This window comes from Orcinus orca, chromosome 19 (genome assembly GCF_937001465.1).
Source record: "Orcinus orca chromosome 19, mOrcOrc1.1, whole genome shotgun sequence".
Lineage (NCBI taxonomy): Eukaryota > Metazoa > Chordata > Mammalia > Artiodactyla > Delphinidae > Orcinus > Orcinus orca.
Window position 1 is genome coordinate 50,527,076 of NC_064577.1, and position 16,325 is coordinate 50,543,400.

Sequence of the window (16,325 nt, forward strand, 5' to 3'; positions counted from 1 at the left end):
GTTTTGACATTGGCAGTGATGATAAAAAAGCAATGGTGGGTAATACTGCTGGCGCCTTTCACAAATCAAGGCAGGGGCACCTACCTGTACCAGTTGTCATTGTAGTTTTCACTGTCCTACACTTAGTTTAAAAAATTTCACTTCATGTCCTTGAAGAAGCAGTAAAAAATTATTAAATTTGATCCTTGACTGTTTGTTTTTATATTTTATGTAACATCAAACGCTTCTGGTGCACACTGAAGTGTGACTGTCATCTTGAGGAAAAACACTTGTGGCTGAGTCCTGAGCTGAACTAGCTGCTTTTGTCATCAAACATTTTTACTTGCAAGAACTGACAAAATCTAGTTAACCAGACCTGGATGTTTGGCAGATATAACTACAAAAAGAGTCCACATTTCAACTAACCACAAGTATCTGGAAAAGCTATTAAAATACTCCTTCCTTTCCTTATTAAATATCTGTATGAGGCCAGATTTTCTTCATATACTTCAAAACATAACAGATTGAATGCAGAAGTAGTTATGAGAGTCCAGCAGTCTTCTGTTACAACAAACTTTAAAGAGACTTGTAAAAAATAGTACAATGCCATTCTTCTTGCTTCACTTTTGGTCGGGGAAATATGGTTAATTCATTATTGCTTACGTCAACGTTCAGTGAGTTTATTAGTCATATTTAAATGGTTAATAGTTTAAAAAAATTGTTTTAACTACTAAAATACAGTAAGTATGAATAGATAAAACCCCACATAAACTAGAGCTCTTTGGGATCTTCAGTAATTTGAGTATAAAAAGGATCCTAAGAAGAAGTTTGAGAACCGCTACAGCAGCGGTCCCCAACCTTTTTGGCACGAGGGACTGGTTTCATGGAAGATAATTTTTAAACGGACTGGGGTGGGGGCAGGGGGTGGTTTTGGGATGATTCACACACATTACATTTATTGTGCACTTTATTATTATATTGTAATATATAATGAAATAATTATACAGCTCTCTATAATGCAGAATCACTGGGAGCCCTGAGCTTGTTGTCACTTGCCACTCATAGGGTTTTGATGAGAGTCTGCAGTCAAACCTCTCTGCTAATGATAATCTGTACTTGCAGCCGCTCCCCAGCGCTGGCATCACTGTCTCAGCTCCACCTCAGATCATCAGGCATTAGATTCTCACAAGGAACACGCAACCTAGATCCCTTGCATGCACAGTTCACAGTAGGGTTCATGCTCCTATGAGAATCTAATGCTGCTTCTGATCTGACAGGAGGTGGAGTTCAGGTGGTAAATGCGAGCAATGGGGAGTGGCTGTAAATACAGGTGAAGCTTCACTCTCTCACCCACTGCTCACCTCCTGCTGTGAGGCCCCATTCCTAACAGGTCCCCAGGTGTTGGGGACCCCTGCATGACAGTGAGAATATCTGCATGACTAAATCAATTTATGGAAAATTAAAGCAGCCCTACTTGGAGATCATCAGTCTCTTGCTATTGTACCAATGTCTGTTGAAATGACTGTCAACAATTATCAGATTTTTTTTTTGGTATAATGTCTATATTTGGATACTAGGGAGGAAGAGGAAGAAGTGTTCTTCCTAGGGAGGCAGATAACTGTTTATCTCCTGAAAAGTTTCCTATGAATCTCTTTCCCCTTCTTCACTCCTGTTTCAGTTACCTTTAGAGAGTGGTAAAGAACTCTTAGTACTCTTGGTTTTGTTTTTAGTTCCTTCTCCCAGACCATCGACCATCATCCTATTCAGAGGAAAGTTAGGGAAGATCCCTTAAATTACAGTTTATTACCAATTCATTGTCTCTTATTGTACAGCACTTACTACTGCCCAGTATTGAGCTAGGTGTTTTGTAATTTAAACATACTCCTACAAATAATCCTGAAAATTACTCATAGTGTTAACTTACAGGTGAAGGAACAAGCTCAGAAGTTCAGCTTGCTCTCAATTTGAACCTAAGTTATATCCTGCATCAGTTTCCCTTTCTACTGTAGCCCATTATGGATGGTTTTAAGGGGCAACTCAGTATCACAGACATAGCACCAGATTAAAACAAGGCTTCAAAAAACAAACAAACAAAACTCTTTAAGTATGCTGTAAGAAAACCTTTACTAAAGTATTTTAACTTGTTTCTATTAAATGGGAAGGGAAAAGAGAAAAATCTCTTGATTTTGACAAAGATGAAGGAAGGGGGCTGAGATCCAGGAGAAACAACAGGATGCCCAGGACCTGAGCAGCAAGGTGTTTTCCCTATGACAAGCCAAGGAAGGAAAAGGGATTTTTTCAACTAATACTATAATTTCCTATAGGAAGATTGGGGGGTTGGGAGGAGGTGAAGGTGGGGAAAAGCAGGAGTTCTAAGTTTTAAAAAAACATTCTGTGGAGTTTATGGTCAATGGCTTGACCTAGAGTTACAGAACAATACAAAGCTAGGTTAGGGGGCTCTAACTATTGAGAATTAACAGTGAAATGAACTTAGAGTAACATTCTCAGCCATAAGCAAAAAAACTTGAATTCAAACACTGGTTTAAAAGAAATCAACTTAAAATACCCACAATTTGGCGGCCTTTACAATTCATGCTGAAGAACAGCATGTTAACTACATGCTTGTATAGTCTTACTTCAGTATAATTTAACATCCATGATCTCTTCATAAATGAAATACTTAGATAAACACCTAAAGTGCCCCCTTGGTTAAAATGATGGAGGTAGTAGAAGTGTAGCCCACTTCAGCACTGACTGGTTCTTTAGACAACTGCATGTACCTTATTAACTACTGGAGTGCACGCAGTGTAATGCAGTGTTTTCACACGTCCCAATCTTCATTCCACTTTTGCTCTCATGCCTTCCTATACTGCCTCAGTATCCAATATGAAATGGTTCTTTTGGTTTAAGTTTGAGCGATATTTAAGTAAAACTGCCATTCTACATGTTATTTCCACAGTCCAGTAATTTATTTTAAATTTGAGTAATTTCAAATTCCACAAACAAAACTGAAGAACAGCAATATTTTGTTTGAATTCTTTCTTCTGTACACTCAGTGATCTAAAACACCACAATATCCAACATACACAAACCTCAGGGAAGGGTTAGTAAATACACACAGATTGGAATCATGGTGCTCTTTGTTCCTGAATGGAATGGTCCCACAAAAAAAGCACAGGATACAGCACAACATAAGGGCACCTGTTACATATGAAGTGAGCAAAACCACACTAGCATTTTCTATATGTGTAATGAGGAAACCTGCATAGGTTAGAGGGCCTTTTACGCTCATTTAAAAGTCAGGCAAGTTGTCTGTAATGCATTTTTCAAACAATTTGGAGAGCACTGCAATCCAGTGTAGGATATGCTGATTAGTGTTGTCTTTGTTGGCATTGACAGTCTTGCATGGTCACATACCAATATTTCTGCTTTAGCTTTTCTTTGAATAAAAGAGATTTAAATGCATTTAGACAATACATACTGTAAGCTGTTTACATACACTAAATTTAAGAGATTCAATATTAGAGTTTTTTTTTTTTTCTTTAAACACTACGGAGTGCAAATCAGGTTCTTCACAACAGATTGAATATTAAGCACTTCTTCAAAGAATGAGGGGGAAGAAAAAAAGCCCAAGTGAATAAAACACTGAAACTATTCCCCTTTGAAAATAAATTCTAAAATGATGTGGAATGTGAAATAAGCTTTTAACATACGTGATCCAAGTTTACAGTTAGAAACAAAAAGTAGTCCTTCATGAAATAAAGGTTACAAGAACATGTGCCTGTTTTCCCCCGTTATAAACTGAGAAGCGGGTAGAGACGATGTTTCGGTACGAAAATAGGCGACTACAGGATCAGCTTTCCGTCTCACATGCTGTACCCAAAGCCAGGCTGTGGCTGCCCATAGGGTGGTGCAGTATAACCATAACCAAAAGGTGCCTGGGGAGGGACTGCAACACTGGGTCCTGCTGTCAGCATCAACTGGGGCTGACCTACAGAAGAAAACAAAAAGGAGCAGGGGTGGGGGGCAAGGAGGTGGGAGAAACTGTTAGCATCGTAGGATGATCACACCCCAGTCTCCCTACTCTAGCAACATAATTCATTCTACTTTGAATGAATTTTGTGGGGGCACTTCTGCCTGTCTCAATTTCACCATGACAGTCACCCTGAGAAGGGTCCTGCCTAAACAGCCAACAAAAACCGTGCAGGGCTGAAGGCCAGAACTGTAACAGTGATTATGTTACTTCATACATCATTTAAAGCAATAAGCACATGCATGCTCGACATGCTTAGGCAAGACATCTAGCAATAAACCTATCACCACACGGTGTTTGCACATTTTATTTGGTGACAATATAATTAGCACAGGGGAACAATTTTTTAACAGATATATTTTTAACACAACTGAACTTTTATAGTTAGATTTAAATTCCTGATTTGGACATGTCTAAATGGTAACAAAACCAAATGCATTTCTAGCAAAGTATCCAGTACTAAAAAAAAAAAAGAAGTCAAAGACAAGGCATATTCAAATATGCATTAGGTGTGAAATACATTAGAGGATACAACCTCTTTCAAATACTAAGTTAACACTCTCATGAAGTTTAAATAGTTATTGACACATACAGGAAACGACCTGTTGAGAATCTGGCTTATTTAGAGGGAGAATACACCTAACACCTCTCCCCACCCCCTGCAAAAGAGGTACTACTCTTAATCTCCCACTATAACGTAAACCTAGGGCGAGATTTCTCCCACAAGTGACCTCATGTCTCTCCTTTTTTGTGAATAACAACCAAAACCGTCTTCAGTGAGTGAACTCTTCAGGAACCAGCAGTTTATTAAAAAAACACTTCTAACCTTGATACTGACATCTACCTTGAAATTTCAACCCCATTTTCTTTTTTTTTTTTAAACAACATAAGCATTTTATTTTTTCATTAAGCTTCTTAGTTTCTTAGTATCACAATGGAATGATGAGAAAACAAGAACAACAAAGAAAAACCCCATGAGTCTGCAAATCTCTGACAAACAGCAGAGACTTCAAGGCAATTGAGGGGGAGGGAAGGAGAGGCTTGAAAGAAGTGCCAAAGTAGTGCCAACATCATGCCTCTCCTTAGCCGGCTGGGCAGGTGGAATGGTGAGAAGGTGGCACTGTCACAGCTGTCCTTGGCTCAACCCCATTTTCAACTGCCTACAAGCACTGACTATGCATTTAAATACCCTGAAGATAAGCCAAATTCAGTAGATGCCCCCCAATTATTACATCCACCCTGTTTCTGTTTCTACTGTTTCCTATATCAAATATGTCAAACATCTTGCTCCCATCTCTAAGAATCTACTTTATGTTCTCCAACTTTATCAAAACTACCCTGTCCTCTAAATTCCCAAAGTCCTTATCTATAGTAAAAAAGAGATAATGGCATAAGAGATTTGTATACTATCATTCCCTTTAGCAGGTTGAGATACAGCAGCCATAATTTTATACCCTCCTCCCAACACCACCTGCTTAAAGTGCTGTAAACTATACCCTTCAAATTCGTTGCTCAAATCAATCTGTTCACCATGAGTGAAATGGAAAGGGGAAGTATTTCAGAAAGGCACATGTAAGAAGAAATTAAATTGCCTTAAATATTCACTGAGAGTCTGAAGATCCTATCTCTCTGGAAAGTTCTCAAATGGAAATGCTATCCAGTTCTCTGTCCTAGTCAGAATTTAAAGAGATGTACTATTTCTGTAAAGTACACTTAAGATGACCTTGGCATGTTCTCTCACCTTTTGTACTTCTGAAAATTGAGCTCACCAACACATCTTTCTCAATAATTCATGAATAAGCAATCAGTGACCAGGCATTAGGTAAATTAGGTTATGATCTCAACTGACTTTTTTTTGTGTGTGGTACGCGGGCCTCTCACTATTGTGGCCTCTCCAGTTGCGGAGCACAGGCTCCAGACGCACAGGCCCAGCAGCCGTGGCTCACAGGCCTAGCCGCTCCACGGCATGTGGGATCTTCCCGGACCAGGGCACGAACCCGTGTCCTCTGCATTGGCAGGCGGACTCCCAACCACTGCGCCACCAGGGAAGCCCCAACTGACTGTTTTTTGAGATTACCTTTGCATTTAAGATTATCTTAGTGAGTAAAGCAACAGAAAAAAAAAAAAAAAAAAAGATCATCTTAGTGAATAATGTCAATGCCCGCTTTAAGACTGTTTTCAGAAAAAAAATAATAGACTTATTCCTTAACTCAGTGAGCTTTTTGCACTTTAGAGCTTACTACATTTCTATTTTGAGATAGAATCCCCACAGAATGAACTGTTTGTCTACTATATTTCTGTGAGGTTAAAGAGAGAAAGAGATTACCATAAACAATAGGTTGAGTCTCTGTAGCTTGTTCTTCTTCTTTTCTCAGTGATTCTGAAGCATCTAATTTATCCACCTGGAGAAAAACAGGTAATGGTAATTAGCACCTCAAAAGTATTATAAACCTAGTTTATGGCAGAAAGTGGAAAAGCCTTAGTATGTTAAATTTTGTCAAAATAAAACAGACTAGAGTAGAAAGAACATTCTCAGCCCCCCTAAAATTCAATGGCAATGTTCATACTTCAGTCAAGGTGATTTTTAGCACTGTCATTATAAACCCTCAGGAAGGAGGGATTTATAAATGCCATAAAAGCTCACGCCAGGCTAAAACTGGGCATGCTAGGATGCAGCCAGCCTGAGGGAGGGAGACAACGAGAAGGAACCACTTTCTCAAATGAAGTTTAAACCCTATCAAAGATAATAATAATGAACTCATGACCTGGCAAGACTTCCCTCCCCAAAGGAAATGGTATTCAAAAAAGTGAAATGAGTCTAGTGACTGGATAAGCACTTGTGCAGAATGAGCTATCTTTTGCCAACTGTGCACAGCTTCTGTCAATACTGATTACGTGTGGACTGAAGTTTAAGATTCAAGTGGCTCCACATTCAATCTTTTTATATAAAGACAGGCTGCATGTGTTGATGCTCTGTTTTCTAAGAAGGAACTAGGAATGCCTGATTTTCCCCCAACTTCTTTGAGGAAGACATTTTTTGCTTTTAATTAAGCCAAAGAAGCAAGTGGCTACTATATGCTAGCCATTCTAAGTAAAACTGGATAGTATCAGACAGAAATAATACTGTAGAGGAGTCCAAATATATTAGTGGAAGAAAAGAGCTGGAATACATAGATCCTTCCACTAACTAGTTGTGTGACCTTGGCAAACCATTGTACTGACCCTCAAATTTCCTTGTCTATATAGTGAGTCAGTTGAATGAGATAATCTACAGAGTTCCTTCTAGGATTAACATGATTTGAATCTGGAATTCTGTGAAGGACTGGGGAGAATGACATTAGGACACTGGGATTAGGGAATCTCCACCATACCACTTCCATTTACCTTTTAAACTGTACTATATTTGTCTCTTAGACTGTATTTAAAAGTCTTATAGTTGGTCTATGATTATACTTGAAGTAAAACTAAACTTCAAATCTCAATGTTATCTATTATAGTGGCTTTCCTAAGTGCGCTGAGATGGGAAGGCAGAGTGCAGGAAAGAACTTTTTTATGAATGTTCACTGCATGTTCTTCAAAAAAGGCAATAGTGAAAAATCACTCACAAAAAAAGACATGCAGACTTCACTGAAAAGGCTATTATAGACTGGGTCCCAAAAAGGTTAAAGCAGCGCCTAGTCTCTATTTGAAATTGTTTAAAATAGTGTTTCAATCCTCACATAGGCCATTAAGGTTAGGACAGTATTTTATACATATTTTAACTGTTTCTATTAAATACCATAAATGTGGGTCTAATCCATCCTAATTTGTCAGGGAGCAAAATGTGAGAAAAGTAAGCTCAGGTAGACTCTAGACATCTTCAGATAAAATGTGGCTTTTCTACCCTAGGAAGATGGGTTAGTTTGCTTTTGTATACCATTTTTCTATTTTATAACCTAAGTGCTCATGTGTTACAAATTACCCCAATATCGAATTAAAGACTACTATGCAGTATAAGTACCATGAGAAACACCCACTGTTTGGCACCCAAACTTAAAACAAAAATTACTGCAGCTTTATAATTTAAAGCACAGTGTGTGCCATCAAGGGCAGTCAGATGGGGTTTTGTTAACCTAAATAGTTATACAAAACTATAAGTATAGCTAAAGAGGTTATACAAAAAAAATATGGATGCGTGTATGTTAATAACTTCTAAGAAGAAAAATCAAACAACAACAAAAAACCACCACTGCATAATACATTTCCAGACTTTCAAGGAAAGGAATCTAAAGTGAACACGTGTTTAAAAGTTAATGTCTGAGTCAGATGTTGAAGACAGAAGTCCTATTACAGAAGTACATTAAAGACTTAGAAGAGCTAGCGATGTCACAATGCCCAGGCACAGACATAGGCAGGTTGGGCATAGGGACGAAACAAAAAGTAACAACTTTGAAGGAGTAATATCAAGCTAAGCAAAACAATTTTTGATTTTTCTATTTAACGGGACAGCCTCTGGCACAGCAACATCCAATTATTGTTTCCACTGACCCAATTTAGACTGCTCAAAAAAGAAAAGCAGAGAAGGCTTTTATGAACACAAGCTTTTGTTAAGAGCTGTAACAAAAGTTTCTGATCCTTGGATTAAAAAAGAAAAATTACAGGTAAGTATGTCACTGAGTTCAGTTCCATCTGTACTACTGAAAATTCACTATAATGTAAAAGGCTTTTCCACAAAGACTGCAATATGCTGCAGAGGAAAAGTTAACATGCAGTCAGTTACTTTGGTGTATGTGTGCATGAAAAAAAGGCAAAAGTACTGAAGCAAGAAGTGAGATCTGAAGATGACTGTTGCTATACAGGCTCTCAAGAAACACACACAGCCCACAGCAATGCTTTAAGAGTTTCAAAAGTAGTATGATGTAATTGCAATGACTGTTGTACATGCTTGATTTAAAACAATGCATAACACTGCAGTTCAATTACCTATTTTTCACACACACGCTTTCTAACTGCCTTGCTTACTAGCTGCTGAAGGGCCTCACACACGATGCATTTTACTCAGGTTTGCCCTAAGTTCCAATGGTGACTCCAGTTTGGTTCAACATAATTCCAAGGCACTGTCCCCCCTCCAAATTCTTTTAAATTGTTTCAACTGTCCTTTACCTTCCCACCCTTTTCTCACCACAATTTGATACCAGAGGTAAGTTTGTTAAGTTTGTTTCATTTATACTGGGATGGAGACAAGCCAATGAAGGAAGCAGTGACCAAAAGGTACCTAAATTTGACCTTGGACAAGCCAACGGATGGATAAGAGCAAATTTGTAGCTTCAGAGATGTACCTTATTACAGAAAGTATAAGTTAATATTGTTTCATTACATACAGAAATAATCCATGTTGCTTAGCAACAATTACAGCAAGCTACTCTGATGATTTTAAAAGTTTTGATTCCTCTTGAAAATGGACTAGCACCATAAGAACTGGACACCTGGAGAAACATGAGGAAAGTCTCTTCGGAAGCAGCTAGTATCTCTCGTATCTACTTTCAGCAAAAAATTAGTAAGAATCAAGAGATCAGAAACTGGATCACAGTCCTTCAATACCAAAAAAAACCCCAAAAAGCCTTTTAGGGCATGTATATACATATATAAATTCAGCAACTGTCAGGCACGCTTACAAAATAAAACCAGAGGCTGTTTAATTTTACTTAGAGTATTGAGAAAATCCTATTATGGTCCAGATACCCTGACAGGGAAGAGAAATTTCCTGAAACTTTGGAATTAATATGGAAACTCAACATGCTCAGTTTTTAATAATATATTTAAGAGAGACTGTGAACCAACTACTGATTAGCCTCCTGCCCTTCCTAAAGCCTATTAGCCGATTAGTAGCAAACATCTACTAATGTCCTAGAGCTCTATTATAGTTATGTTTCAAGGGACTTGCAGAGGCTTTAGTGAAAATTTATCGGGGGAAAAAGCAGCAGCAGCAGTGTAGAAAAGGAAGGAAAAAAAATCATGCAAATTCCTTAGACTTAGTCCTCCAGACTTAAAGATGGAAAAGAATCAACTTTCACCTTTTCCTTTATTGCATCAACCTGCAAAGGAATTCAGAAGGTGCAGCTTAGAAAAAAATCAAATTCCATATTGAGCATAAAAAGGTAGAATCAGCAACAAAGGTTTAGGGGAGAAACATCTAACCACTAAAAAAGGTATGAGAAAAGTGAAAATAAGGGCATACTGGAAGCAAAACTTAGAATTTTTTTTTTTTTTTAACTTCAGAGCTTATCGCAGAAGAGTTTATGCTAGAGTCAGTGTGAAAGAAAGCAGCTTAATCACTAGTAAAATTTACAGCACTTCGGTTAACAGCAGCTTAGAGCCAGGTCTCACAAGTTGGCATTATGCATAAGAAAAGAAGCTATTCTCATCTATGGCTAAGACACAAGGCGAATGTTTTTCCTCTTACGCTGGACTTTAAGCAGTTTATACACAGAAAATGTTAATTCTTAAAAAATTATAACTAACACATGATATCTAATTAGATGGCAGCCCAAGGAAATATTCAGTTATACTGGGGGTTGTTAGTAGTGCTCTTCCCCCTACTTTAACTCAGGCATTTTGAAGAGATCAGATATGAAACTCTGATTTTAATAAGCATGTTTTGCTTTGACAAAATGGATTCTTTAGGACCATTTAAATATGTTCTATAGTATGGAAGCTAGTAACTGTTGAGGACAGGGGTAAGTAAAAAACATCTTAACATCAAAAATGGACATTAAGATGAATAAGTGAATTTTATAAAATGATTATACCCCCAGCTTGTTTAATGCACTTTTACGAAATGTGTCATTAATTGTTAACCTCCTACAATATTTTTAAATAAGGGGTTAAACTATCAAAATATTGAGAAGATTAACAGGTTATTAAGAATATAGGTGTAGCTTCCCTAGGGGAAACAGACATACATATTAAAGTCAAGAACCGACCAAACAGAAGGGAATCTACACTACTAAGTTATGGTCATCTGAGTTACAAGAATTGATTTGAGGAAGACATTATTTTGACAAAAAGGTTTCTATCAAACATTAAAAAAAAAACAAAAACAAAAAAACCCATACAACATGGACATAATACTATTCGCCCCTCAGAAATACATTCTGAGGTATTCTGAGGGTAAACATTCTGACAAGTTATGTTTGAGTTCCCTTTCCATTCAATGTCATTTGTGAGATATTAAAAATTACTGGAGGATAGGAATATTTTATGATCAACTAAATTACTTCTACTAGAGAAAAAAACATTTGAAAACAAAGTCTGTACATGGAATTTTACATATCCTCAAGATAATTAGTTCTCAGAGGTGCCATTACCTTTGTCAGGTATTCCTTCATGACCTGGATGAAATAGGGCATGGCAAAATCCATGATATTGTGCCTCCATGCAGTTTCCAGTACAACATCTGGCCTTAAAAGATCATAACAAGTAAAGAGACAAGCTCCAAAGCACTCTCTTTTTTCTTCCTGCAAAAACCACTGTAGGAGTTCTTCAGCCAACTCAGTATCTTTAGATTCAGAGGCATACTGCATTGCATCCTATTTAAAGGAAAGGATGAAGGTCAAACATTAAATTCAAATACACTGAACTGGTAAACTAAGTAATACAATGGGGAAAAAACCTCCCAGTTATATCATTTAAATTAAGGATTTCCTGAAAGAAAAGGAAAAGACAAGGTAAAGCTTTTTTTTTTTTTAAAAACAAAGAGACGTTTGACATAAACATAAGACAGCCTCCAGAATCAAGAAATCGACTTAATTATCATCTCCTCAAGCAGGAGCTTAAAGGCAGTTCTCATACTTGCAAAAACTAATACTTTTATAGACCATAACCACTTATAATATACCATTCCAGGGTTAACACAGATCATCTAGTATTTGGCTTAAGAGCCCCACCCCCACCAACTTTATTCACCTTGTACAGGCTATCTTTCTTGCACAGCTCCACACTCTGTTTCCAGCGATTGTTGCCTTTGAAGAGATAAGCAGCAATTCTTCTGAACTCAATGAGTTCATGTTTTTCCAAACGCTGAGCAAGCGAGATATTGTCAAAGTTGTCATAAGCATCTATCGATGTTCGCAGAGCCTTAAAAAATAAAACAAAGCCATTCAAATGCCAAACCAGTATTTCATTTTAGTTTAAATTTTATGTCCCATCGTTCTTGATCAATGAGCCATTATTGTAATACGACAGCCTAGATTCAAGAATCAAACCGCAAAGTTGTAATATGAACAAGTATCAACATTCCTCAATCTAACTGTTTAACAATAAAGTCCTTCAAGGCACTATAAAATTTCTAAAGGTACCATGTTTTTCTCCAAAGTTTTCAGTATCAAGGACTAACGCGAATGGTTATGAAATTGGAAGGATTTGTAATCTGGAGGGTAAGGTTTTATGCTCTAGGTAAACTCCTGATACAACTCAACATGATATTCAGTCATAGAGATCAGCATGGGATCTGAGACTGAAAAAAAACCATGTTGACAGTAAGAGAAAGACAAAGGCAACTAGCTTAACTTTAATTCTGTTTTTGCAAAATCCTTCACAAGGGAAAGTTTACTAAGAGACAGGTACTAATATGCTCTTGGGCAAGAAAAAGACTAAAAGAGTTAATACTGTGTAAGTTTTATGGACTAGTTTAAGAGCTCAAAAACTTTTTCAACTCAGTCTACAGTCTAGATGTTTAGGTATTTTTCTAAAGCATTAACTTGGACAAGATCTAAGCAGAATTCTGCAAACTTGGCATTTAATTAGGAGACATCAGATTTACCAATCCTGAAAACTTCACTAAATTTAGATCTGTGGCACTCAAGTACCTACTATTTACAGTCCTAAGGGATGATGGGCTTTTTGTTTTTACTGCAGAACATACCAACTTTACAACTCAATGATAACCTGAGTTTTGAGAATACATGAAAGAACCAAAAAGTTTTACCTGATAATCTTCTTCTGTAATAAAGAGGTTGTTCAGTGATTCATTCACAGATTTGTTGTTGTGGTTCTGGACTGAACGCAAATATGGTTTCACCAGTGGTAGCTGTTTAACCTTTAAAATAAGAGTTTGTTACAAATGTCGTACATTGCTAAAGTTCCATGGACAAAAGTTATCCAAGAATGTCTTAGCTCCTTGCTATGAAGTTTTGAGGTTTTAAAAATTATTACCTTGCTGAAATAATTGACTGCACGAGTATGATCCAACCGTGGAGACAGCACCATCAGCAAATCATTTAACAACAGTGGCTTGAATTCTAAGTAGAATTGTATTGCTCTGTAGTATAGTTCCACATTGGCAACCTAAAACAGCAAAAATCCATACATGAGGTAGAGTTACTTCCTAATGAGCTTTCTCTTTCTGAAGACTTTCTCTTCTGAAGAAGGTACACACCTTGGTAATGATATCTTTGAACTGCCCTTCTTTCCACGCATCAGTCGGATGATTCATCATGGTAATTATGGCATTATCATATTCTTCGTACTTGTCATACAAAAACACCAATTCTGCCCAAAGATGAGCTTGTTCTGCAGCTCTTAGCACCTGCATAAGAAAGATTTAATTGCTTTAGATAGATAGGGGTCTCTAATTCTAATTAACAGCAAAAAACACCTTTCTTTTAATTAAAATTAAAGTATTCATTTTAGCTACAGAGTTGCCTTAAAATTAAAGGTTGGTTACCTTAGGAATGTTCACTCTGGACCAGAACAGCTCCAGGTGCTCCCGCATTTTCTGTGGCTTAAACTTAGAATACAGAATAGCTAATTCGGTGAACATTCCCATATGAGCTCGCTCAAGTCCCAGTGCTGCTTCCAACATGGTTATCAGCTCTTCAAAATATCCACGATCCTAAATAAGAGAAAAATGCAATTAAAGACAAGAATATCTGTGGCAAAAGATCTCAGTTAATACAAAAGACTCAGTTAATTACCTGATAGTAGTTGATAAGTTCCTCCAATTCATCTGCATGTACTACAATATGAAGCCCACACATTTGAGCGAGACGGAACTCTTTCCCATCTACACAGGCAAAGCAGACCTACAATTTAAAGAATTGCAATTATGTGAACTCAAGTGTAAACATGGCTGGTTAATTCAATTAATCAGTTTAAAGAACACTCCTAAATAGCATCTTAATTCTTCACTCAAACTGTTGTTTAGATTACCTCTTTCCATGTTCGAGTACTGTTAGCTTTCCTAGCTCCATCAACAGCTGCCTGATATTCACCCAGGTGAACCAGAGTAGATGCCAAGCGTCCAAAATTGGAAACATTATTGTACAACAACTTAGCAGCATCATACATTTTTTCATCATAACAGCGGTCACCAACCTGAAAAAAAAACAAAAACCATTTTCAGTAAGCCTAAACTTAATCTTCTTTCCAAAGTTACAACTCAATTTAATACTAAGAAACAATATTTTTCCTTAGAAACTTTCAGTTGCCACTTCTTGATCCTACTAAGCTAATGAAGTTGCTCAACTATTTTTACACTCCTAAAAAAAAAAATCGGAACAGGAAACCCACTTGCTGGATATGAGCGTTATTTGGCCCATTGATGAACTCTTCTAACTCTGCAAGGCGGTTTGTTTTAGCCAGTGCAAATATCAATTCTGTCTCCACATAGGATTCACGAGCCTTCTTACGGGCCATCTGCAAGTACTTCACCAGTTCTTCCCAGTTTCCTAGGTATAGAAAAACAAATAAGTAAACCCAAACACTAACATACCAACATTTATCTTTTCACTGAAGCAAATGAGAATTGCTATTAATTTCCCCTTCAAAGAGACAGTATAGAGAATAACAAATATAAACAGTGAAAGGCATCAAAATAGTGAAACTTCTATTATGCCTCTGTATTATTACTGACCAAATGAATAGCTGAATCCCCTTTTTCCTTAAAGTTATTGGATTAGAGATAGGTGAGAATTTTGAGACTTCAAAACAGAAAATTAAACTTCCCCATGGAACTTTTAAATTCACAAAACAGACTCTCTTTATCTGAACTAAGACGGAGGGCAAACAGCCATGCAGTCTCTAACTCCTACTTAATACAGAAGAGACATATAACTTAATGCTTAGCTTAGGTACATTTTCTGAGGTGGCAAACACATAAAAGTGAGAAGTCATACCACTAGTATTGGCAGCCTGAACAACTTCCATGTAGGATGAAGGATCATCTGCTTTGATGTAAGAATCAATGGCTTCTTTCACCATTCCTTTCTGTAGCTGGGCTTTTGCGAGCTGACTCCAGACTGCAGGTTCATTGCAGCGTTCAGCAAATTCATATGCCCGATCTAAGTTTCCAATATGTTCGATCAAGACCTAGGCAACCAATTTTTAATCAGAGTTACAGTACAATGAATCTTACCACACAGCAATTACATTTAAACGGTTAGGATTTTATTGCTCTTCTATTGCCACAGCAATAAATTATGCCCATTCTCACAGGACAATACATACATTGAATCAAGACAAGGTACTACATTTAGTAAATCAACTCAGGTAATCTGTAGATTTACCTGCACTGCTGAAGTATTGACGTCAAATTTCCGAAAAATGGCAAATGCTTCTTCAAACAGCTCATTGCTGATGGCGATATTGGCAATATCTGGGGCATCATAATTATCCAGGCGGTTAATATATTCCATAACACGGGTACGGTCAGCCTTGATTGCAGTGAGGATGAGGAGGTTTTGCAGATTCCTTTAAGAAAGAAAGATTTGAATGCAATGTTTGAAAAGCTCATTAGTCATAAAGAAAAAACACTGCAGCTAAAGAGTATTTCGCCTCAGGAGGTAGGGTGACAAGAGGGTATTAGAAAAGCGAGAATTTAGACAACATTCTTTAATCTTTGTCTCTGTTCCTTCTCCAAACTGACAGGCTATAATTAAAGACTAACTATAAAGAGCCAATAGATCCCTCTTCACAGGATACCTGTGTTCACTGAATACAGAGTTATCAAGGACAATTTTCTCCAGCAGTTCAATGAGTTCATTAGGAAGGTCTGCAGTCATAAAAGCCTTGACAGTTACTGACACTTCTTCAGGGTCCTGAGTCTCAGACAAGGCTGTCTGTACAACCTGCAGAGGATATACAGTGAATAAGTACTGAGAGTCAAGGTGGTTTTGATGATATTATCTAATAAGAATAAGCTGGCCTCAGTAGAAAATGAAATAGGCAGAGAAGAAGGAACAAGATAAAATACCTTTAAATTTACCACCCAAAGGTCTTTTTACATAAATCCACATATACCTGTAACATGTATACTTTCGTTCTCTTGAAAAAAAAT

The 16,325-nt window shown here is 37.2% G+C and overlaps 1 protein-coding gene across 4 annotated transcripts in view; it reads right to left on the reverse strand.

Annotated features, from left to right (window-relative positions):
- Window positions 1–16,325, reverse strand: part of CLTC (clathrin heavy chain) — a 66,738-nt gene that overhangs the window by 2,945 nt on the left and 47,468 nt on the right. Inside the window, exons 19-33 of one of the 4 annotated variants that reach the window (XM_033431645.2) lie at window positions 15,971–16,116; window positions 15,556–15,739; window positions 15,166–15,358; window positions 14,561–14,718; window positions 14,201–14,365; window positions 13,966–14,073; window positions 13,716–13,883; window positions 13,428–13,577; window positions 13,205–13,336; window positions 12,978–13,088; window positions 11,957–12,127; window positions 11,359–11,580; window positions 10,066–10,086; window positions 6,339–6,414; window positions 2,927–3,970 (exon numbers count right to left, since the gene is read on the reverse strand). In XM_033431645.2, coding sequence (XP_033287536.1) covers window positions 3,846–3,970; window positions 6,339–6,414; window positions 10,066–10,086; window positions 11,359–11,580; window positions 11,957–12,127; window positions 12,978–13,088; window positions 13,205–13,336; window positions 13,428–13,577; window positions 13,716–13,883; window positions 13,966–14,073; window positions 14,201–14,365; window positions 14,561–14,718; window positions 15,166–15,358; window positions 15,556–15,739; window positions 15,971–16,116 — 2,130 coding nt within the window. In that variant the 3' untranslated portion in view covers window positions 2,927–3,845. Of the gene's footprint in view, window positions 1–2,926; window positions 3,971–6,338; window positions 6,415–10,065; window positions 10,087–11,358; window positions 11,581–11,956; window positions 12,128–12,977; window positions 13,089–13,204; window positions 13,337–13,427; window positions 13,578–13,715; window positions 13,884–13,965; window positions 14,074–14,200; window positions 14,366–14,560; window positions 14,719–15,165; window positions 15,359–15,555; window positions 15,740–15,970; window positions 16,117–16,325 lie in introns of those variants that run through there. The other 3 variants (XM_033431646.2, XM_004271750.4, XM_033431647.2) reach the window with 3 other exon arrangements.